Source organism: Phallusia mammillata, chromosome 4, assembly GCF_965637545.1.
Source record: "Phallusia mammillata chromosome 4, kaPhaMamm4.hap1.1, whole genome shotgun sequence".
NCBI lineage: Eukaryota > Metazoa > Chordata > Ascidiacea > Phlebobranchia > Ascidiidae > Phallusia > Phallusia mammillata.
In genome coordinates this window covers 22826810-22850165 of record NC_137255.1, presented here as the reverse complement: position 1 = coordinate 22850165, position 23356 = coordinate 22826810, and the positions used below count along the sequence as shown (strand labels likewise).

Below are 23356 nucleotides of genomic sequence, written 5' to 3'. Positions count from 1 at the left end.
CAGCACGCGGTGAGCCACGAATCGCTGTTAAATAGACATTTGGGCCACAGACCAAAAAAGTTTGGGAACCCCTGGTTTAAATTCTTCAGCCAGTCTCTTTGTCACTTCCTAGTGGTAAACGTAGGATTTGAAGATCGTTCCGGGTGACACAATACATGCGGTACTTGATGACAAAGTCATAATGGAAAAGTACGAAGTTTGGGACCGAACCCGAAACTACCAGCTCGAAGCACAGCCTGATCATTAATTTGTTAAAATTTAAGCTCGATTGACGCCGAAACTTACAAATTCGAACAGGAAAATTACGACACGTGAATTAGACTTCAACCTTATAATCCCAACAAGAAAAAGCCGTCTAAATCAGTTGGAAAGCAGCTATGTGAGTGGGATTTTTTTGGAAAGACTGATATCAAGTATTTGCAGTCAACGCAACCGGTCACAAATAACCCTCTTACACTACGTACTGTCCTTGCATCCTAAAAATACGGAGTGGTAGAATGCTTTAATTCGCAAATATTTGACTGTAGAACACTCGTTCGATGTGTTCACCTATGTTGTGGCTCCACACATGCTCACAACAAATCAGCTACTAAACTTTTTAGGTATATTGCTTTCAGACAAAAGCATTTCAAAATCTTGAAACGAGTAATTGAGCAGTAGTGTAGTTTACATAGTCCCGATAACAAGTCGGATAACAGAAAGTTTTCCGTTCTACCTTAATACAATGAAACAGACAAGACATTGCCAACAGCAGTTCAATGTTAAAAGATTGACTAACAACGAAAACGCACTTTTTATGCGACAACGACAGTTCGATACACACAAACGTAAACATGCTAAAGAGGCCGACACAAATAGTTTGTTTCACGAAAAAACTTTTCAACTCATGACTCACTTTACTCATTTTGTTGAATAAAAACTCTAAAATCGTTACATATATGTAATCGCTCGTAAAATATTACTAGTATAGTTAACTTCAAGTTTATTTATAGTTTGAATAAGTGTCGAAATCAGAAAGATATTGCATGACGACCGAGTAGCAGAACTTGTAGAGTTCCTGTAACAACATCATTATTAAAAGAGGATATCTGTAAACACAAACCTTACTTGAATTACCTTGTTGTCGACCATATTCGGTCTCATATCTCTCAGGTCTTTCACAGTTCGGAATACATCCACCCGCTTTTGTGCCTTCAAACGTTCAAGAATGTTCACCAGAGCGATGAAGGTCCCAGTTCTGGTTGATCCGTTACTGCGGCATTACACGAAAGAATTTAGTAAGTTTAATTTAAGTGAATAAAACTCGAATGAATTTGATTAATGTAGTTTTCAATGTAGAGCTACAATAGTAAAAATGACATTGTGTGAAGCGTTTTATTAATTTAAGACATTTAGTGAAGGTCGGTTGATTTTGAACTTAATATAATAAATTGTTTTTCACCTGCATCCTACCAACACACACTTGCAATTCTGTTTAGACTTTTGCCGTTGCATTTCTTCAATAATTTTGATGAAATCCATTACTTTCGGAGGTCGTTTCACGTCACTCCATCCCTTGACTTGCAGAAGCATCAATTGTTGGGCAGCCTGACAAGAAAATAAAGGTTGTATTCAACATGTGAGAACAACAAGTATCGCAACTGCTTTGTTTTTATTATAAGTAAACTAAACTCACAAAGGCGTTGGTTGCAGACCAGACGTCGAGAGTTATTATATTGTAAACGTTGCTTTCATTCACATCACGAACTGATACCGAAATGTCTTCATATTGTAAAGCTGCATTGAGTGGAATCTAAAAATGGTAACATGTTTTTGAAAGCATAAAACAATTTTCGGCAAAATTTTTGACAAACTTACATCAATGCTGCTCTCCAAATCAACAACAACCAAAGATTTCTTCTCCACAATCATCTTCCAGAAGTTTTCATGTTCTCCAGCTGCAGGATTTCTTGCCGCGATGAAGCCTGAAGAGCCATGGTTCTGTATATTAAAAGAAATACATAGTGTTTTATGGAAATGTCGAAAACGGTTTTCCACATTGATCATTATAAGCAAATGTTAGTAATTTCACCTGAATGTATGAAGCATCCAACTCATGAATGTTATTTGTTGTCCCAAAGTTTGATCGAAGTGTTCTTATCTAAATTCATTTTTAACAGGGTGATTATAGATGTCTAACATTGCAAGACATTTATTTACATGTTCTCAACTGTGGGTGATTTTCCTGCCATTTCTCACCAAATCTCCACGATGACAATGTTTTGAATTCTTGCTCCAGCATTTTAAAAGTTTAAAAAATCAATACAAGATGCTTGTTGTACATTACAACATAAACAACTATCAGTTGTGTATTATTCGCAACCATCACTATTTATTTGACTTCTTATTAGCTAGTTTTACAATCGAGTCAATGCACATAGGCTAGGAATGTCATAGGGTTGCTCACATTTCATTCGAAGTCATTGATTGCAGTTTCGTAACATATTTATCTGTTTCCATTAAACTCTCACGCTCCATAAGCAGTTTGTAGACATACATGTATTGTTTCTGTAACAATAATAATTAAAACTATTGCTGCAAAAATACATCCATGTAGAATTCTTAAATATTTGAAAGGCATTGTCAAAACCCATTTTGCTTAACTTACCAAGCAACTTACATTTAAATAATTTTGTAACGAAAAATAATTCACAAAACCTGACATAACAAAGTCTAATTTTCAAACCTCACCGCATTTTGTATCATGTCTATTCGATTTTCTCTCATTCTCATCACGGTTCGTGGAACATCAACTCTTCCTTTGTCGTCAAGTTCATGAAACAAAGTGTCCATTGCTATGTAAGTACCTGTGCGTCCCACTCCAGCACTACATAAAACATATGCTTGATTTGAATGATCAAATCAAAATAGGATTTGTCAAATCTTTACCTGCAGTGTACAATGATTGGTGCATTTGTGTTTTGCAAATCATCGACCATGTTTCGTAGGTGGATCATGTTGGATGTAGTTACTGGAATCCCATGATCGGGCCAAGATGTAAACTGCAGCTGTGTTTTGTTGTTCCTGGGAAACGAAACAATTGTTTAATGGGCAAAGTTAGACTTCTTTCTTTTCATGTTTGTAATGTTGTAAGTGGGATAATCGGTTTAATCCAAGGCAAAATCTAAGTCTATATTTTTGTGTCGATTTGTGCATTTCCAATTAGCAGCCTCATGCGTTTGCATAATGGTAACCAGCTAAACATAGTGTGCATTTGAACATGAATACCTTCAAGCCACATTACGCTAAGAATTATTTCGAATGCTTAAGGAAACACAATCATCAAACGTAATCTCCCCAAGCAACTACAAACTGTTTGTTACAAACATTTTATTTACTGTTGTCGTGGATATGACGAACTGTCGTTGAACGATTCCACCAATGGTTGTTTCAAGTTGTGTTTGAACTGTAAGGTCTGGCGACAATTTCCTTTCAGATTTAAGGTCGGACCAGTATTGTTCACACTTTGACTGCAGAAAAACGCGTTTTTGCAACACCAACATAGTAAACCAACAGACGATTATGTTTACCGAAACATGGTTTAAAACCAACCTTTCCGTTTTCCCTCAAGCCGGTAAGCATTATGATGATGTTGGAGTTTTCCTGCCAAACCATCAACCAGAAATCGTTGATTGTCTCCTTCTTCGGACCCTGAGTGGCGATGAACTTCCTCTCGTTATCGTAACCCGGTATATAAGCGGCGTTGATGTAATCGTTTCCACCGCTTCCTTGCAAAATCACTCGAGCATGATCATCTATTGAACAAACACAAGTTATACTGGAAGCCAATTACACACGTATCAGTCACATTGCAATGAACGGCAAAGGGAGGAAAGCAATGCAAGCCCTCGTAATTTTACCTTGCACGCGTTTTCAAAAAAACTCTGTATTGATTTGTCGTTTAGGCTCTTAATTTTGATCAATATAAGGATACTCCTGGAAACATATGGTAAGTTAATCGCCGATTTTCAATCAAGTAGTCAATTGATTTATCTCCAGCACAAGTGCGGCATAAAAACAAAAGTCTTATATAAACAACATTAGGTTGGCTATTCATTACTGTTTGAGCAAGCAAACTACAAGAATAAAAAAAGTAGTTTGCTGTTTATATATGTCATGAATTATACCAGAAAAGAAAAACAGTCTATTAAATTAAAAATGACCACAAAAGAAAAACAGCCTATTAAAAATGTGTGTTGTTGAAGAAGTAGAATCAGAATGAAACACTATCAATACATCTGTTCATTCCAATAAAAATCTTTATTTAACACGGGTCTGTTTGAGCGCAATTGCAATGCAAACAACATCGATTTAATGTATGTCCTGTTTGTTTGAAAATCCAGTGTCTATTTAGCTGACAACATACACCTTTATTATATTTACACAATGTGTGAAATCCAGCCTTCAGCCATTTATTAACTGGGCGAAAATGAAACAGCCACCTTTAGAATTTATGTACTTGAATAATGTACAAGACATGATCCGCAAAGGTTTAATATTGCCTTTGTGTGACAAAACAACTTGTGACAGGAATGTAATGATCGGTACGTGTGCTCATAAATAACTGTAAATTTGAACAAGTTGCTGTTAAACTAATTTACTGATTATTTTCAATTGACTTCACCATATTGCCAACACTAAAAAAAGCAAAACAATTACCACTTGGAAATTTTTTGTTTTAATACTTACACGGAAAAATATTCTTGTATCGGTTTCTCACAGCATTTTGCGGCAACTGTGACACGTCCCTTGTTTTCTGGTTAGTTCTGCTTTTGTTTTGGATTTTCTAAATGAAAATGGATAAATCACAAACAATAGAAGAAAAACTGTTGTCTGATTTGATGGCAGATGTCTTACCTTGGATTTTTCGTAAACAAGAACGAACTTAAATCACACTAACATACGAAAACGAAACTATGACATGTTATATACACACTACTTAACATGTTGGCATTGATTTGCATCAAAACAAACCTCAAATTCGTTGGCAAAAAGAAATCCTGACTCAGCATTTTTCTTGAACAACTCGAACAAGTTGGAATTCGACCCGGCATCAAATGCTACGTTTTGGTAGACACCGTTTTCAACTTAAAACAAGTTTTGTTTAATATTCGTAAAGTAAATAACTCTATCCTTATGATGTTAAGATTTGCATGATTGTAAAGAATGAATACTCAGTATCTGCACAGTTTTATGCGAGAAAGTGTTTGGTAAATGTTTTTTATGTGGTTAGCAGTAGACTATGTCAAAGCATCGACTGAAGCTAAATACGCAGTGAGCCAAATCACCCAAATACGCAGTGAGCCAAATCAATTATTGACAAACCTTTGTCTTCGACGTATGAACATAACCACCAGCCCAACGATGACAAGTAGCAGAAACAACATCCCGATCACCAAACCAGCAATCGTTTCAGTACTCATGGCAGGATTGGCCGCGTTATCTCCAGGAAAACAACTTGGAGGGGGATTGCCCAGAGTTGCTACTGTCAGATTGGATGTGATGTTTGTGTTGATTGAACCAGTGACAATCACTGTGACCTGGAGCATCCGATATAATTGGTTTATTATTTATAATTTTCTTTTTTTTGGCTTAATACTAAAAGAAAACGAGGCTTACTTGAAATTCATGCGAAGTAGAGTAAATGAGATTTCCTATTTCTGTAGATTTATTAAAATACGGAACAGAGGTTGTTTGATTCAGTCCATCGACATAAATATCAACCTGTGTGTAGTTTCAGAAGTTCAAGTCAACTTATGACATATTATGAACAAAACCTTGTTTAATATTCAAATGCACAAGAATTAAATAACAAAACAAACGTTTTTGCACCTGTGCTGTTAGATCGTTGTTGTTGATGAATTGATCAAGTCCAGTCCAACTGACAAGCACAGTTGAAGTGTTGCATGGGAATGTCTGTGCAGTCGCGTTTACTACAAAAGTCGTTGCATTGCAAATGTTTAGAATATTTGGAAAGCTACAGGGACGATTAATGTTTTGCTCTACATCATTTACGTTTGTTATATTTTTTTCGGTTTCATCCTCGTTTCAGGCTAAATGAGTCATATTCACAAAGGTCGTCTGTTTTTCTAAGTTTCTGATATATTTTAATCCTTTAGATTCCAATGTATTAAAGCCATGCCGCCCAAACTTCTTGCTCAAAAATACAAAAATGCTCTGGACAAGATTAGAAGCGGCAACCTTGTGAGCACTAACCAATGAGCTATCAAGTAAACACTTTACTCGCTTCTCAGAAAACATTATTACCAACCTATTCAACCGGTTTTATTTCCGCAAAGAAAAAAATCCATTGCAATTCACCTTTAGGATAGCAGCTTTGAGGGGGATTACCCGGAGTTGTTACTGTCAGATTGGATGTGATGTTTGTGTTGATTGAACCAGTGACAATCACTGTGACCTGGAATACAAACAGTGCAACAACAAATTTATTGTCTTCAATCTTGTGCTTATTGTTGTATTTATTTCAATGTTTTGTCAATACACAATAAGTTCTTATTTTTCGGGTTAACTATTTGTAAAAGAAAAAGAGCTGACCTGGAATTCATAGAAAGTGAAGTAAGTAAGATCTTCTATATATGTGGAATTGTCTGAATATGGAACAGATATTGTCTGATTAAAATACCTGGCACGAATCTTAACCTGCATGAGGTTTGTGATTTATTTTTCATTTGATAGGAAACAAAACACAAAATTATTTGATAGTACCTGTGCTGTTAAGCCGTTGTTGATAATGAATTGATCAAGTCCAGTCCAACTGACAAGCACAGTTGAAGCGTTGCATGGGAATGTCTTTGCAGTGGTGTTTACTAAAAATCGTTGTTAAGGCTTGGGTATGGTAAATATTTCCTGCTTAATTCTTGGAATTTAAAATACCACACAACACGTTTGCTTACCTGGAGGATAGCAACTCGATGGGGGATTTCCATAAGTTGTCACTGATATGGATGTTGAGACGTTAGCGTTTAGGCATCCGGTAAGCAATGTAGTGACCTGTAAATATCCAACGGAATGTCAACCGTGTGTTGGTATATTTTATTTTATTACTTTACCATTGCTTGGTTTAAATAGTTATGAAAAAAAGCTTTGTTATGTTTTTACTCTTTTGGGACAATGTGATTTTCAGACAAGATGTTACATAGATAACATGCCAGTTGTTTAAAACATAATTTACATTACTTACCATAATGTTATAATTAGTTGCAAAACTTAGGTTCCCAATGGTTGTCGATAGATCTGTATAAGGTGCTGTGATTCTTCTGTTGAGTTCCAAAACTTTAACCTCAACCTAAATACCATATTTGTTACAAACTACATAATCACTGGTTACGAAAGTTACAAGATGTCGGAAGTAAATGGAACTGTACCTCAGCAGTGAGCAAATTTTTTTTGATGATTTGATCGAGTCTAGTCCAACTGATGTTAATAGCGGAAGCGTTGCATTTGAATTTCTCCATAGTTACGTTTACTAAACCGTAAAAGAACAATTATTTTAAGAAGTAAAAGTTTAAAAAATTTTGCCGCGTCAAAATATACCTGAACATAAAGAGGCCGTTAGAAATACAATAAACAAATCTTTTAAAAAAAAGAAGAAAACAATGCGCTGTTTTGAAATTACTTACATTTTACTTGACAAGCGTAGTAAGCCGGTTCTCCACTGCACTTCATGCTTGACTGCTCCCATCCGATCCCATAATGCAACGCTATCTGCTGGCAAGTTGTAACGTTGAAAACGGGAAAGTTTGCCGGAGATCCGTCGCTCCAATACCAACCATGCAACGACTTGTTGTAACGAGCTCCAATGAAGACGTTGATATCTCAAATATAATAAAAGTTTTAAGGGTGTGAGCTCCACTTTTCAAGATCAAACGCTAACTTGGTGTCAGAAACGATCCATCATATGTAGTAAAGCTTTCAAACGATTCGTTAACACTTCGCAACTTGCTTGAACGCATGCTGCCTGTGCTTCCATAACTAAATATCTTTGTTGGGTGTTTCGTAATGTTAGTGTCGGAAAACAAGGGATATCGCAATGTCCATCCTGTTTCAGATCAAATAATAATATAACATAATATTTTTGCGAATAAACGTTACTGAGGTAAGTAGAACACCAACCGTTCCAATTGCCATTGTGGTCTTTGCCTTCACAATTTCTCTCAATGGTCACATTCCACTTCTCCTTATTTCTGTCTTTCCAAGCCTCGCAAATGTAAATTGATTCCATCGCGTTTTCAGTATTCCTGTTCGACAAAATTCATTCAGTAAAGCAATTTTGCGTGTACTTCCCAGAAACAGACCAATGCCCTTTATTCTATCACAAATTATCAAAAAGGCTATTTTTCGCGAAAAATCTTGATGTTTTTATTCTTGTCGGTAAAAAACTACCTTTGGGTGATTGTTAAGCGTAATTTGGTAAAACTAGTTTCATTTTTGTATATTATTATGTATTGAATATTATGTATTGATTTTAATTCAGATTTTTGTTTTCTAAAGTAAACATTCTGCTTTATAGACCGCGTATCCTCGAGATGATGGAACGGGTCGCTATGAAAATATAACTGAAAGGTTGGAGAACCGCTGATCCATTTGATAATGACAAGTTTGCGATTATTAGGTTTATACCTTTTGTGCAAGTCGAAATACCAGAGATGTCCGATAGATTTTGTACTTTTCCAGAAATCCTCTTCAACCGAATTGTTTGAGTATTTATATCGTTCGTATGTGACGGGGTCATAAAAAATATAAACCCGCTGCAAATCTGAAACAAAGTTTGCTTACAAGATTTCAAATTTATCACTAGCATGGTTTGGTTAAGATGAACATAAATTCATAACTGGGATCAGCCTTGAAGCGTCTATGGTCTATGCAGACCAGCGATCACGGCACACTCATATATAAATCACAGTACGACAGGCCTATTGAAGGCGCTATACCGAATCAGCCGGTCACCAAGCATTCTCCACCATATGGCAAGGCGTAGGCTAGAAAAATCTATCCTGCGGTGGGATTCGAACCCACGACAGGAGTCTTTTCGGGACTCGCGCTCTACCAACTGAGCTACACAGGCTCCTGAGCTACACAGGCCCCTAGATTTTTCTAGCCTACGCCTTGCCATATGGTGGAGAATGCTTGGTGACCGGCTGATTCGGTAAGGCGCCTTCAATGGGCCTGGCGTACTGTGATTTAGCATGGTTTGGAGCGCATTTATAAAACATGACTGCTTTTTTCACAAACGTTACCTGTCGTGTATTTGTCTGTCATGAGTTGAGTGAGAGTTGTGTTGATCTGTGGGTCATCAGTCATTGCAAGATTTCCACCCAGCAAAGAACATTTCTCCTGTGCAGTGTTTGCATCCACAAGATCGTCAGATAATATCAAGACACTGTCCTTCACTGCTTGCAAAGTGTTGTTGCAACCTAGAAAATGTTCTAATGCCGATAAATTATCGGTCGCTTTTACACCACTGAGCTTGTTTTATCGCTACGGTGGTGCGAGTTGCAGCCGCGCGATCTTGTTATCGCTGTTTTACATGTGTGTGTTTTGCATTTTGTCGCTTTAAAAAGGAAGTTTTCCTGCAGGTTATGTCATTATCCTGATGAAGGCGTCTTGTATAAGACGTCGAAACGTCGATTGTTTACAATAAAACTGCTGGATGAGCAATACTTGGTCATACATTATGCCTGGCAGCAATAGCTTATTTCTAGAAAATGTTATTTGGGTTAATATTTGGTTTTATCTCATTTAATCAACAACAGCAACCAGCAATACCAACACTAACTTGATTGTAGTTGTAAGAAATACTAAAATTTCGACATAAGTTAATGAGTGGTTCGTCACTGAAGATTATTATTTGGATCTCGTCACTTAACTTTCCACAACTTCTAATCACGTTCCCCAATTTCTTTTGTTCAATTAAAGAAAATAAAGCGATAATGACGTTGGAGATGCGAGTGCCAGTCCGTTGAAATCATTTTGCAAATATTCTATTACTTAATGATTAATCAGACACAAAGACATTTTGTGCTTTGATAAAACACTGGTAGTGTGCTTACTGCTGTTCTGTCCCGTTGAAGAGTGAATAAAAATGAAGACCAAAAATTGATGGGGGTCAACACACTTCATTTCTGAGAGGAATATCTGAAAATAAACCAACAGTTTCTGCAGCTATTTGTCGTTTATATTTTCTGTGAAAACAGAAATTTTTCAAATAGTGTTTGTTTTATGACTTCTGGTAAACTATGGTCCGTAATCTGTCACACTTTACAACAGTTTAACTTAACTGACCCTATACACTGCGCATCTGCTTGTTTGCCACTCCTGATTACAATGCCTTGTTGATTTGCCTCTGAGTCACCGTCTACATAACAATTTCTTGTGCCTAGTTGAAATCATCCACTAGCATTGCGAAAGCGGCGCGTGAGAAATATTACATAATGCTGCCTGTATATCTAAACATTTATCCATCATTGACTTTTAAATCAATTTGTCACTTGAACTGACCCTAAAGCTTTTTGCACTTGCACGTTTGAAGCAAAAATGGAGAAGCATCACAACAAAGCAGGTGAAACTTTTACGTATGTCCGTGGAGCAAAAACGCATATTGTGCTGTATATGCAACTGTATGATCGATCTGACTTGACGCTTTCAATAATTGGGACCTACAACTTTTAGGCTGTAGGTTGCGAAGCTTTTTCCGACTTGAGGTTTTTTCAATAAAATTTTTCTTCCATGTTCTTTCACCAAACCAAATAATCCTAACTCTACTCAATTTGCTGATCCTACTTGTTTCCCTAGGTTGGATGATCCTCTCCAATGTGAGGTTTCGTCACATAATGCTTTATGATGACGATTAAGCCGCCATGCTTTTAATCACTTTCTTTTGGTCTTGTGTTTAAACGTGAGCATTTTCACCTAAGGCCTAAGTAATAGTTTTTGTGTAATTGCAATGTACAGCCCTTAGGAAGTGAACTTTTAACAATTACTTTTAGTCTATCTTTTTCCAAAACACTATATCTGCTATTGATACGTCTGTTGTTGTCGTTGTCCAGTTCTGCAGCCTGTTCGTATACAGAGGAATCTATTTAGAACAACATCGATTGAACAAAGCCGTTTGTTTGCTCACAAAATGAAAGTGATTTTAAACAAATCTTACCATCTGCTTTGTCTTGCGTAAACTAACAATCTAATGGTACGTAACAAAAAATTGAAAGTCAAAGTGGTTTTAGGGGTCGGGCGCTCATCATATAAAACCGATGACCATTTGTAACGATGACATATGGGATGAAACACAGAAGAAAACATCAGTATGATTTCATCTTTTTTATGTTTTTTATCGTAACTTTGAGTGAGTCGCGTCTTTTGAAACAGTTGTAATTAGTTTTTGAACAAGGTTTTACACACATACAAACAACGATCAGTATTTGTGTAATTTCAAGCAAAGGTCCAACACTGTGCTGTGGAGCGTTGTATGTATCAACTTTTATTTTTACAAATGTGTAAATGTTACCTCCGGTATCCAGCAAAGGAAACAAAACCTCAACTTTAAGGTCAATCTCATTCCGCTTCACTTTTCTTGTAACTTTGCGACTTTTTTTTGGGTTGCATTTGTGGAGTTTGCTTACCTTAAATTCTTTCCTGAAATCGATTAGGTTATATTCCAGTTTCTTTTACCCGTGACATTTTATAATTTGAGCGTCAAAGTAGTGTTTTAATGGGGAAATTTTAGGTTTCGGTTCTTCGCCTGTTTCAAATGTCCGATTACTGTGTTTTCGGGGTTCTTACACTCATGAAATTCTACGTAGACAGCACTTGTTTTCCAAATTAATCATACTTTATTTTTAAACTTTTATGAGATTATAGTCACTAAGTAAACTTTTTCATGCAGCTTTTGGTTAAAGCCATGCAAATAGTTACAAAAATCTGCAATTACTAAAACAACAACAAAAACACAACATGCTTTTCTCTTATTTGTTTGTCTGTGATTTTATTAGGAAATGTGCACTATGTACAAACAAAGTGAAAGCAAAGCATTATAGTTGAACATTATAATTTTACAAAACATTTACCACTTTAGGAAACCGAACTGACAATTAAACAGAAGAAAATTAAGTGGATACAACTGATAACAAAGTAAAAAAAATGTTATGTTATTGTTTCGTATCTAGGGTTTTCATTTGTTGGTTTGTAGTTTTCGTATTCATGTTCATCCGTTATTTGGTGGTAGAGTTTGCTGCAAAACAGATTGTAAATCTCATAGTTAAGAGGCAATTATGTCATAGAGTTAATTTTAATTTTTTTTGAGAAAAACTTGCTTTTCTGGTGTAAAATGTTTCCTTACCTTCTTTTCTCTGATGTGGAAACTGTGGCGGGGTCGCTTGTTTTCCAGATGTTCTGTGGAACCAATGTTTACTTATTATGATGATCTGTGGGAAAAACGAGTGTTTGGAATCTAACGTAAGTGGCAGTTCTGTTGCGCTTCACACTGCGTGCGCCTCACTTGATGTGTTAAGTTGTGTGATGAGAATTGTGCAGTTGTGCGGAATCTGTCATATCATTAACGTGTTACTTTTTATTGAATCTATTTAAATATAGGATTGAGCACCAACGGTCGCATTTTTAAGGAAATCTGACCCGTTACGTAATTGCATCTTTGGACTTGAATTTGGATTCATGTTCGATATAATGTGTGGTGAAGAATAAAAGAATACAAAACGGATCTGAATTTCCATAGACCCGACAGTTATAAGTGGACCATTACAAGTTTGGAGGCCAAACTAGTGTTATATCATTTACATTCTTTGTCAAATGAAACACTTATTTTACTTAGGTTGTGTAACGAATTCAATTTCAACATTAAGCAGCTTGTACTTAATTTTCTGAAGCATGGGTAAGCTGACTTAAAATATTTCAAACTTGTCTAACTTACACTGAAGTTATATTCTCATAGGTTTCAAATGGATGTGTTTTGATCTGCATACGGTGCTAAGATCCTCTTGTCTATTTCCACAACACAAATTTCAACCTAAATACACCATTTGTAAAAAGACACAGTATATCCACATGTTAAAAAAAGCTTAATGTGACGAAACAATACCTTCGAGATTGTTATTCTTGATGAATCGATCAAGTCCACACCAACTGACCACCACAGTTGATGCATTGCATTTAAATTTTTCCACAAATACTTTAACTGAAATTAATTTAAGAGATCTTGCAAAAAATGGTGTTAAGTCTACTTTTTAATTTGGAAAAAATCTGTTGTTTTGAAACAACTCACATTTCACTTGACAAGCGTAGTAAGTCGGTTCTCCACTGCAGTTCATGCTTGACTGCTCCCATCCGATCCCATAATGCAACGTTCCCTGCTGGCAAGTTGTAACGTTGGAAACGGAAAAGTTTGCCGAAGATCCTTCGCTCCAATACCAACCATTCAATGACTTGTTGTAACGAGCTCCAATGAAGACTTTGACGTCTACAAAATGTAAAACGCATTTTTTATCAACTGTTTCAGTAAGTGATAATAAAGAAGGAAATGCTTTTAACTCGAAATCAGTAGACATGAAGTTGTTAAAGTCGAGATATATATTTTACTGTACAGGCATCGTGAGTCTCTAAAAACTGCAAACAACGAAGGTTAAATACAGGGGAACAGATGCAAATGCATACAAAATAAAATAGGAAAACTAAATGACATTTTTTTTTCATCTTGGTTCTAATAGCCCACAACAGAACAACTGCATCAAACCTACGAGGACATGCGATAAACGTAAATAAGATAACAACGTAAACAGATACGCATTAAAACTACAAATCAGCGCAATGTAGGTAAAACCATTTGTTTAAATATTAATGGTGGCCGGCCTGTGTAATTTTTATCAACTTGGCTTCACACGCATCCAGGTCTTTGGGTGCCGAACGTCCGCAACATTGCGCTATGACGGGGTATGTGGCAAAATCTGTTGGATGTACTGTGACGTAGTGATGCAGTAATGCTGCATTGTCATTTTCATCCTTTACTGTATGTTCCTTCCATATTGGACCTGTGGTGTGTCCAACCGGTGCCGAAACGGTTTTTGTCTGTCCTGCGTATTGTCCATTGCATATGATGTAAGTTGCCGCATATACACCTCAGCACTTGCAATCAAGGTCTATTGAATTTTTTAATTTTAAAACTTGTCCATGTGTTCTGAAACCGCACTGTTTGTAAACCATGTTTCTATGACCGCCATGATTGCCGCATAATGCACTTTTTCTGCAAAGGCAAGACTGGATTGTGTTGTTCCTGCGCGTGGGCCAACCTCCAGTAATTGGTAAGCAGGTTCCACAGGGTGCTTGCCCGTTTGTAAACAAGAGTGGCTAAAAGTTGCTAATCCCGTTTTTTTTTGCAGTTAATAATTCCAGGACCCATCGAAAAGCCGTACTCCGAACTATTCTCGGTTTGCGGGTTCGACATGATGGTGGTTTCCATGTTTTTGAAACTGATTCTTCTATTTAACTTTTATTGTTTGAAGCTTTTTAAAGACTGGAGATGTCTGTATACGCAAAGTATATGTCTCGAACTGATTTACAATTTGGCATTTGCTTCCTATTACATTTATTTTTGAAATGAAGTAGGATATTTTGTTCTTTGAAACCAAACTCTTACTTGGTGCCAGAAACGATCCTTTATATGTGGTAAAGCTCTCAAAAGATTCTTTAACACTTCGCAACTTGCTTGAACGCATGCTGCCTATGCTTCCATGACTGAATATTTTTTGGGTGTTTTCTAATGTCAGTGTAGAAAAAAAGAATACTGTAATGCCATTCCATTCCTTTTAGCAAATACACAAGGAAAGATAGTACGTAAAATGTTTTGTTTTTGTTGCCAAAATTGGGTGAAACTAAAAATACTTAAATGACAACGTGACCCATAAAAAAATGTGGCCATAAAAATGAAACAAAAATTAAACTTTTAATCGGTTTGAAGTTAAAGTTTTGTTCCATCAACAACCCAAACCTGTTGTGTATTTGTCTGTCATGAGTTGAGTGAGAGTTGTGTTGATCTGTGGGTCATCAGTCATTGCAAGATTTCCACCCAGCAAAGAACATTTCTCCAGTGCAGTGTTTGCATCCATAAGATCGTCAGATAAAATCAACACACTGTCCTTCACTGCTCTCATAGTTTTTCTGCTAAGTGAAATATGTTTAATACTGTTTACGTATGTAATTGTTGGTGCAATTGTCTCCGCAGAGGTTGGTCAAATCACTTGCGTTTTAGTTTAACAAAACAAACACGAAATTCCACTCATCATTTAATGCCTTTGTTTCGTGTGTTACAACCTGAAAATTACACATGAACAGAAAAAATTTCAATGAACGAATTTTAAGGAATTAGAATTTTTGTTCTAGTGTCTAATAATATGATAACGAAATAATACGCGTCTGTATGTATATTGCTATACATTATTGCTACTTACCGTTGGTCTGTCCTGTAGAAGACGGAATTAAAGTAAAAAATAATAATTTGACTAGATAATTACACTTCACCGCCATGTCCGTTTTTGTTTCTGCAAAACGGTAAAACGATATATAAAACAATTTTTCATTGTAACATCGTAAATCACTCAACCGTAACCTACGTCACATCTTATATGGTGTGATTGCACCACAATGCCAGAATCCCCTATGACGTAACAATATCATTGTAGTTTATTTCTCTATGCTGTGCCTTTGGCCATTTAGTATTGAGTTTAGTTTGGACCACGTGTAGTTCATTAGTTGCTGACTTTAATTTGCAAACGTTAGATAAAGTAATGAAAGTGACTAATTATAATTTGTTTGTCATTAATAGACGGTAATGCTTTATAAACTTAAAAACTCTGACGAAAAGGAATAATGTTGCCTTTGCAAGGTAAGCTTGATTTGTATTTCAGTTCCCCGATTGGCCGTACATTTGAATTATCGTTTTTCATCTGTGTAGAACGCTTTCTGACGACATCAAACTGTGTTTGTCTTTGATACCCTGGTCCAAAACTCTGGTAAGCTTTATTTCTGCAGGCTTAAAATTAACTCCTGTTTCCCATTTTTGAGCGAATGTTCTCTTTGCAGAAAACCGTGATTATCTTGAACGTGACGTGTCTACCGTGAACGTGACGTGATTACCGTGTCGTATTGAACCGTGTTGACGTGTAAAATAAATTCACGCGTTTCCAGAAATTGGACTTCTCTAGTGTGACGCCAGCGCGGTACCAGGCGCGCAAATTCCTGACGTTACATTAAAGTTTTCAGAGTGGCTGAAAATAAAGTTTTCAGAGTTTCCTGAAAATAAAGTTTTCAGTGTTTCTGAAAATAAAGATTCCAGAGTTATCTATAAAGCGAATTTCACCACGATGGCTGAAGATTTGGAAAAGACACCATCTCCGATGGAATCGCCGGTGCCTACACGTTTGAGACCATTTGCTGCACAACCAGTCCCAACCTACGACGATCTACGCCGATGTGCAGATAAATTGAATAGCTGGTATGTTGTGGCTGATACTGGCATTCTAAATAAAGAGCACTCTACGTTGCGAGTGGCTCAAAAACAAAACGAAAACTATACGATACTTCACAGTATGTACGATGCATTTATTAATTCATGTAACGACCCAGAGAAACTTGCTGCTTCCAAAGAAGATTTAAAATCTCTTGAACACAGCAAACTTGAATTCGAAAATAGAGTATCAGAGCTACCGCCTTCCAAAACGCCTGACTCACTGCCAGAACTTGTGCTAAGTCCACAGTTCAGGGCCCCGACTGTTGTTTCCAGTAGGACGTCACGATCCGGCCGCTCACGTTCATCTAGCGCGAGCACATCTGCTACGGAGAGAAGTCGCCGAGAGGCCAAGGTAGAGCGGCAGCTTGCGTTAATCCGCCTCAAACAAATTGATGAGGAAAACGAGCTTGCTAAGCGCGAAGCTCTAGGAATCGAAGAGCAGCGGTAAATTGCGCTGGAAAAGAAGGAGAAACAGAGGAAGGCGGAACTGGAAAAGGAAGAAAAACAGAGGAAGGCAGAACTAGAAAAGGAAGAAAAACAGAGGAAGGCAGAACTGGAAAAGGAAGAAAAACAGAGAAAGGCAGATCTAGAAGAAGAACAAAAACAAAGAAAGGCGGAGCTAGAACAGATTGCCCTACGAGCGGAAAGGCGAAAACTACAGGCAAAATATGAGTTTCAGGCTGCCGACGCCAGAGCTAGAATCCTGAATGAAGATGATGAACGTTTATCACAAATGGACAAAAGATCCAACGATGACCAGATTCCAGACGTAGTGACGGTTTTTTCGGATGCAGTCTCCAATGACGGTCCGTTAACATCTTCTGCTTCTAGGAACTCTACGTTTCCTATTCGAGATAGAGTAGAACCACAGGAAACTTTGCGTCCTAATGTACGTGTTCCTGTGACGAAGGCCCATTCAGTTGTTAAAGTGAACGAAGAAAACCCAGCTGTGCTTCCATGTATAGTGAAGGCAGTTGGAGAGGGCATGCGTATGCCGAAGCCCGATCACATGACGTTCTCGGGCAATCCTACTGACTATTGGATGTTTGTACGCTACTTTGAATCTAATCTCGAATGCAAAACACGAAGCGATGATATGCGATTGACACTGCTTATAAATCAGTGCAAGGGAAAAGCGAGGTCTTTAATTGAACACTGCTCTGTTCTAGATACGGAAGAAGGTTATCCCAATGCAAGAAGAATTCTTTATCAGAACTTCGATAAGCCCTACATAGTGGCTAGAGCATTTGTTGAAGAGTTAACTAAGGGTCCGAACTTAAAACCGGACGATGCTACTGGTATGCGCACTTATGCGCAGACTATGAGGAAATGTCTGCTGGTACTTCGCCAGCTAGGGAATTTTGCTGATCTTAACACAGTTGACCGTTTAGTGGCTCTTGCAAATAGGCTCCCGTACGAGTCGCAAAGGCTTTGGCGCCGCCGAGTCGCGCAGACTGTAAGGAAAACTGGAAGAGAAGCGGATTTTGCCGATCTCGTTGAGTTCGTCGAAGAAGAGTCTGCCGTAGTAAATACTTTACCTGGTCAATTGTGTGTTTCCCGAAAGGCTGAAGAAAAGAAGCGCCCCGCAAAACCCGGTGGGAGGAACGTTACCTGTGCGACTGTGACCACAAACCAGAGTCCTGCTCCTGTGTCACCCATAAGCTGCCCGTGTTGTAAACGAAATCACGTGTTGGAAAGATGTGAAGTGTTCGGCAGAAAGTCCACGGTGTAAAGAAGAGAGTTTCTAAGAGATAAGTTTATGTGCTTTAACTGTTTTGGTTATCGAAAGGGTGTAGTTATACTGTGAGAGGTTGCAACCTTTCACAGCACACGTTGCTACATGAAAATATGCAAAATCCCGTGCGTTCCAGGACCTACGCACATGCTCCTGAGAGATACAACAGAGCTCCGCGCAGCGAACCTTCTAATGGACAGGCATCTAGTTCTACAGCCAGGTGCAACGCGATAAAGAATTGTCATTCATCGTACTTTTCTGTTATTCCAGTGAAAATTCGGTCGAACGGTCAGCAGATCAGAACGTACGCGTTTCTCGACCAAGGGTCTGACACAAGCTTCTATGATAAAAGGTTGGCAGATCTGCTTCCAATAAGTGGAAGACCAAAACAAGTTACGATGTCCAGCGTCGGAAGAAGACCGGCGAACCATAGCGGAATAAGCGCAAGTTTTAGCGTTTTGTCGCTAGATGAAAATGAAGAGATTAGTGTCGACAACGCTCTGTCCATCGACACCATACCGGTTGAGCCGAATCCGACACCAACAAAGTCGGAAGTGAACAGGTTTCCACACCTACAGGGTTTGGAATTTCCCGAGTTGGATGAAGGAGAGGTGCTACTACTTATCGGCACTGACGTCCCATACGCACATAGAGTACTGGAAATGAGAACAGGGGAACGCAAGCAACCTTTTGCTGCGAGAACCCCGCTTGGATGGTCACTTGTTGGCCCATACGTCTGCTATCCTGCTGTTGATAATATTTCGGTAAACTTCTTTAGATGCAAAGAGACCCAGGAACTAAGCGGTGATTCTTGGGTGGACGAATTTATGCAAGACCCAAACGACTTGCCCTTTCCTACGTCAGTTGAAGACCGGAAGGTGATACGCATGATGAAGAGCTCAGTGAAACACACGGACGGACATTTTTGTTTGCCTCTTCCGTGGCGAAGTGATGTTACTTTACCGAAAGACAGCCGTCACATGGCTGAACGACGGCTTTGGTCGCTGAAGAAACGCTTCTCGCGCGATGTCTCTCTTAAAGACAAGTACGTCCAAAAGATGCAGGACTACATTGATGAGGGCTACGCAGAAGAAGTTACAAATGAAGAAGCCGAGGACGCTTCAGGCAGTATTCAATGGTATTTGCCACATCATCCAGTTTGCCACCCGCGCAAACCCGACAAGGTACGCATCGTTTTTGATTGCGCAGCGCAGCACAGAGGATTGTCTCTTAACGACGCCTTGCTGCAAGGACCCGATTTGGTTAATAGTTTAATCGGTGTCTTGGAAAGATTTCGCATGAACAGTATTGCTCTGGTAGCGGACGTGGAAGCAATGTTCCACCAGGTCCGCGTTCACAAGTCTGACATTGTGCTTTAAGGTTTTCATGGTGGCCGGGGGGAGATCTATCCCGAACGCCCACCGTTCATCGTATGCTTCGTGCACATTTTTGGCGCTACGTCATCGCCCAGCTGCGCCACATTCTGCTTGCGTGAAACCGCGAAGCAGTTTGGAAAAATGTTTGATAAAGATGTTGGGGACATTGTCCGCAATGATTTTTACGTAGACGATTGTTTGACGTCAGCCGAAACAGCGTGCCACCGAGTTGGTCAAGCAACTACGCGCCTTGCTGAAGAAAGAAGGATTTCGCCTGACCAAATGGCTATCTAACAATCAACGTGTCTTGGATCAAATCCCAGAGGCAGAGAGAGCAAAATCGCTGACCGATGTAAACTTGGACGCTTCCGTTAAAGAGCGCGTTCTAGGCGTTTACTGGCGGGTACAGAGTGATGAATTTGGATTCAGCATAACTGACACGATGCAAGGCAAGAAATTTACCCGACGCAATATTTTATGTGCTGTTAACACGCTTTATGACCCTTTGGGTTTTGCTGCACCTGTAACTTTGATTGCTAAGGTGTTACAACAAGAAATAGTCCGACAGAAGCTGGGGTGGGATGACGAGCTGCCCAAAGACGACATTGACGAATGGCGACGCTGGCTTTCTCAATTGCCGGAGCTCGAAAAGTTGACGCTTCCCCGCTGCTTTAAGCCTCCTACCTTCGGCTCAGTCGCGAAGTGCGAGATGCACCATTTTTCGAATGCTTCAACTCAAGGCTTCGTCTGGAAGATGCTGATGGACAAGTCCTCTGCTCGTTTCTATTTGGCAAATCGAAGGTGACGCCCCCGAAAACTGAAAGCATTCCGAGGCTTGAACTTGCTGCTGCTGTCTTAGCTGTAAAAGCGGACAAATGGCTTCGACGCCAACTAAAATTTGATAACTGCGAGTCCGTGTTTTGGACAGACTCGTGTGCCGTCCGACAAAGTATTTACAACCAAAGCAAACGCTTTGGTACATTTGTTGCCAACAGGTTGGCCGAAATTCATCGACAGACAAGTCCTGATCAATGGAGGCACGTAAATTCCCAGCTAAACCCCGCCGATGATGCTTCGCGAGGTTTGTCCGTGCACAAGCTCATCCGCTCTCGATGGCTGACTGGTCCAAAGTTTCTTTGGCAAACTAAAGATCGATGGCCAACCCCGCCGGAGTTGAAGGCTCAGCTTCCTCCAGAGTTCCAGCCAGCTGAGCGGAAGAGGATTGTTGTAAACGTTTCTGCACAGTCAGGGTCAACCGACCGTTTGCTGAATCGATATTCATCTCTTCATAACCTGAAGACAACGGTCGCATGGCTGCTGCGTTTTAAGTCGTTCCTGCGCTCAAAGATTTTTGTGCCCACCGGCAAGCTGAGCGTGGATGAGCTGAAGGATGCGGAGTTAGAGATAATAAAGTATGTGCAACGCCAGTGTTTCGCTCCTGCTATCGACGCTTTGTCCAGCGACGGACAATCCGATAGGGAGCTGCAAAGGAAATTGAAGAAATCGCCACACGCTAATTCGTTGGCGAAACTTAGCCCCCAGGTTTTCAATGGCCTACTGCGAATTGGGGGGAGATTGGAAAAAGCGCCTATTGCCTTTGACGCAAAACACCCGATTATACTGCCGTATGATCACCACCTAACAAGAATGATTATTCAGAGCCACCATCAAGAACTTGGCCATTGTGGAACTGCTCATATCTGGACGTCACTGCGCCAGCGCTTCTGGATTATTAAGGGAGGCGCCGCTGTGAGGAAGGAACTCAGCAATTGCATGCTGTGTCGCAAGAGAACCGTACGACGAGGACAACAGCAAATGGCGGAACTGCCATTTGCCCGATTGAAGCCTGATGAGCCACCGTTTACTTACGTTGGCATTGACTACTTCGGTCCATTCATGGTAAAGCGAGGAAGAAGTGAAACGAAAAGTTATGGGTGCATATTCACCTGCTTGACTATGCGAGCTGTACACATCGAGGTGGCACCTGATTTATCCACTGATGCATTTATCAATGCCCTGCGTCGATTCATAGGAAGAAGAGGCAGACCAAAGGAGATATACAGCGATAACGGCACGAACTTTGTTGGTGCTGAAAGAGTATTACGTGAAGCCCTACAAGGTCTCCAGCAGTCCCGACTAGAATCGTACTTTAAACGACTGGAAATCAAGTGGAATTTCAATTGTCCCGCTGCTTCTCACATGGGAGGCTCGTGGGTGAGAATGATTAGATCTATTCGTCGCATCCTAAATGCGATGCTAACAAGAAACCAAACGTTTGGTGCGGACATGTTGCAAACTTTGATGATCGAAGTGGAAAGCATTTTAAATTCCAGACCGTTGACACCGATCAGCTTCACGTCTACTGAAGATGAGCCACTGACGCCCAACCATTTGTTGTTGGGGCGTGCTTCTGACAGTGTTCCAGTGGGACTTATCAATCCAAAGGACTGCTATAGCCGAAGACGATGGAAACAAATCCAACTTCTCGCCGATGATTTCTGGAGAAGATGGTCTCGGGAATATTTGCCCACAATTGCCTTACGCCAAAAGTGGCCCGACCGACAACGCAATTTCCAACCGGGAGATGTGGTGATGATCGTTGATGAGACTCAGCCTCGACGTCGATGGGAGATTGGACGCGTTCTGCACGCGTTTCCGGACATCCACGGTGTTGTCCGCCAAGTCAACGTTAAAACGCAATCTGGTTCCACGTACAGACGGCCGATTGCAAAATTGTGCTTGCTCTGCGAGGCAAGCACCAAATGCCAATAAGTGCATCCGACGCATTCAGGCCACGCAGTCGTCGAACTGACCCTGAATTGCGGTGCACAAGATCCTGGTGCTGATGGAAGAAGAGATATCATGGACGCTATGCTGTTTGCTGCATTACACATGCCGCACTCTGAAATACGCCATGTTGGAGCTTTGCTCACCAACGGTGTTTCGCGACACGACTGTTTAGCTTTCGTGTGTGTTTTCGTTGTTTCATGATTCGATGTTTTCTTGGTTTGTTTGTAAATGTGTTTGAAGTGTAAGCACACATTTAGGGGGGAGAATGTAACATCGTAAATCACTCAACCGTAACCTACGTCACATCTTATATGGTGTGATTGCACCACAATGCCAGAATCCCCTATGACGTAACAATATCATTGTAGTTTATTTCTCTATGCTGTGCCTTTGGCCATTTAGTATTGAGTTTAGTTTGGACCACGTGTAGTTCATTAGTTGCTGACTTTAATTTGCAAACGTTAGATAAAGTAATGAAAGTGACTAATTATAATTTGTTTGTCATTAATAGACGGTAATGCTTTATAAACTTAAAAACTCTGACGAAAAGGAATAATGTTGCCTTTGCAAGGTAAGCTTGATTTGTATTTCAGTTCCCCGTTTGGCCGTACATTTGAATTATCGTTTTTCATCTGTGTAGAACGCTTTCTGACGATATCAAACTGTGTTTGTCTTTGATACCCTGGTCCAAAACTCTGGTAAGCTTTATTTCTGCAGGCTTAAAATTAACTCCTGTTTCCCATTTTTGAGCGAATGTTCTCTTTGCAGAAAACCGTGATTATCTTGAACGTGACGTGTCTACCGTGAACGTGACGTGATTACCGTGTCGTATTGAACCGTGTTGACGTGTAAAATAAATTCACGCGTTTCCAGAAATTGGACTTA

General features: G+C 39.4%; 3 protein-coding genes and 1 pseudogene across 4 annotated transcripts; 1 reads left to right on the top strand and 3 right to left on the bottom strand.

Moving 5' to 3' along the window:
- Window positions 1–838: 838 nt before the first annotated feature.
- On the bottom strand, window positions 839–5424 carry LOC145224923 (receptor-type tyrosine-protein phosphatase alpha-like; annotated as a pseudogene). The gene is made up of 15 exons (XR_013859762.1): window positions 5365–5424; window positions 5014–5126; window positions 4729–4825; window positions 3592–3794; window positions 3367–3509; window positions 2929–3063; window positions 2731–2866; window positions 2447–2547; window positions 2200–2288; window positions 2072–2140; window positions 1858–1980; window positions 1676–1792; window positions 1442–1587; window positions 1117–1252; window positions 839–1057 (listed from the first exon to the last, which is right to left on the bottom strand). The product of XR_013859762.1 is annotated as a receptor-type tyrosine-protein phosphatase alpha-like (transcript).
- On the bottom strand, window positions 5134–7739 carry LOC145224921 (uncharacterized). Its single transcript, XM_080091549.1, has 10 exons — window positions 7680–7739; window positions 7425–7525; window positions 7241–7345; window positions 6954–7050; window positions 6766–6866; window positions 6595–6699; window positions 6361–6457; window positions 5872–5972; window positions 5659–5763; window positions 5134–5579 (listed from the first exon to the last, which is right to left on the bottom strand). Exons 1-10 carry the CDS (start codon window positions 7723–7725, stop codon window positions 5349–5351), a joined length of 1089 nt encoding a protein of 362 aa, XP_079947675.1. The 5' UTR covers window positions 7726–7739; the 3' UTR covers window positions 5134–5348.
- A 182-nt stretch (window positions 7740–7921) lies between these two features.
- LOC145223641 (uncharacterized) lies at window positions 7922–15116 on the bottom strand. Its single transcript, XM_080090042.1, has 7 exons — window positions 15053–15116; window positions 13334–13528; window positions 13151–13246; window positions 9297–9473; window positions 8680–8815; window positions 8173–8297; window positions 7922–8098 (listed from the first exon to the last, which is right to left on the bottom strand). Exons 1-7 carry the CDS (start codon window positions 15114–15116, stop codon window positions 7929–7931), a joined length of 963 nt encoding a protein of 320 aa, XP_079946168.1. The 3' UTR covers window positions 7922–7928.
- A 3302-nt stretch (window positions 15117–18418) lies between these two features.
- LOC145223640 (uncharacterized) lies at window positions 18419–22453 on the top strand. Its single transcript, XM_080090041.1, has 3 exons — window positions 18419–19675; window positions 19890–20332; window positions 20422–22453. Exons 1-3 carry the CDS (start codon window positions 18419–18421, stop codon window positions 22451–22453), a joined length of 3732 nt encoding a protein of 1243 aa, XP_079946167.1.
- Window positions 22454–23356: the final 903 nt, after the last annotated feature.

Excerpts from the sequence above, each read along its gene's own strand:
- LOC145223641 (XM_080090042.1), bottom strand. The coding sequence starts at position 15,116 with ATGACTGATGACCCACAGATCAACACAACTCTCACTCAACTCATGACA. Across the intron at positions 8,816-9,296 it reads GACAGACAAATACACGACAG|ATTTGCAGCGGGTTTATATT; the intron begins GTAACGTTTGTG and ends ACTTTGTTTCAG. Across the intron at positions 8,099-8,172 it reads CCACAATGGCAATTGGAACG|GATGGACATTGCGATATCCC; the intron begins GTTGGTGTTCTA and ends GATCTGAAACAG.
- LOC145223640 (XM_080090041.1), top strand. The coding sequence starts at position 18,419 with ATGCAAAATCCCGTGCGTTCCAGGACCTACGCACATGCTCCTGAGAGA. Across the intron at positions 19,676-19,889 it reads GCGTTCACAAGTCTGACATT|CCGAAACAGCGTGCCACCGA; the intron begins GTGCTTTAAGGT and ends GTTTGACGTCAG. Across the intron at positions 20,333-20,421 it reads CAATTGCCGGAGCTCGAAAA|GCTTCGTCTGGAAGATGCTG; the intron begins GTTGACGCTTCC and ends CTTCAACTCAAG.
- LOC145224921 (XM_080091549.1), bottom strand. The coding sequence starts at position 7,725 with ATGAAGTGCAGTGGAGAACCGGCTTACTACGCTTGTCAAGTAAAAT. Across the intron at positions 7,346-7,424 it reads AAAATTTGCTCACTGCTGAG|GTTGAGGTTAAAGTTTTGGA; the intron begins GTACAGTTCCAT and ends TATGGTATTTAG. Across the intron at positions 6,700-6,765 it reads ACAACGGCTTAACAGCACAG|GTTAAGATTCGTGCCAGGTA; the intron begins GTACTATCAAAT and ends AACCTCATGCAG.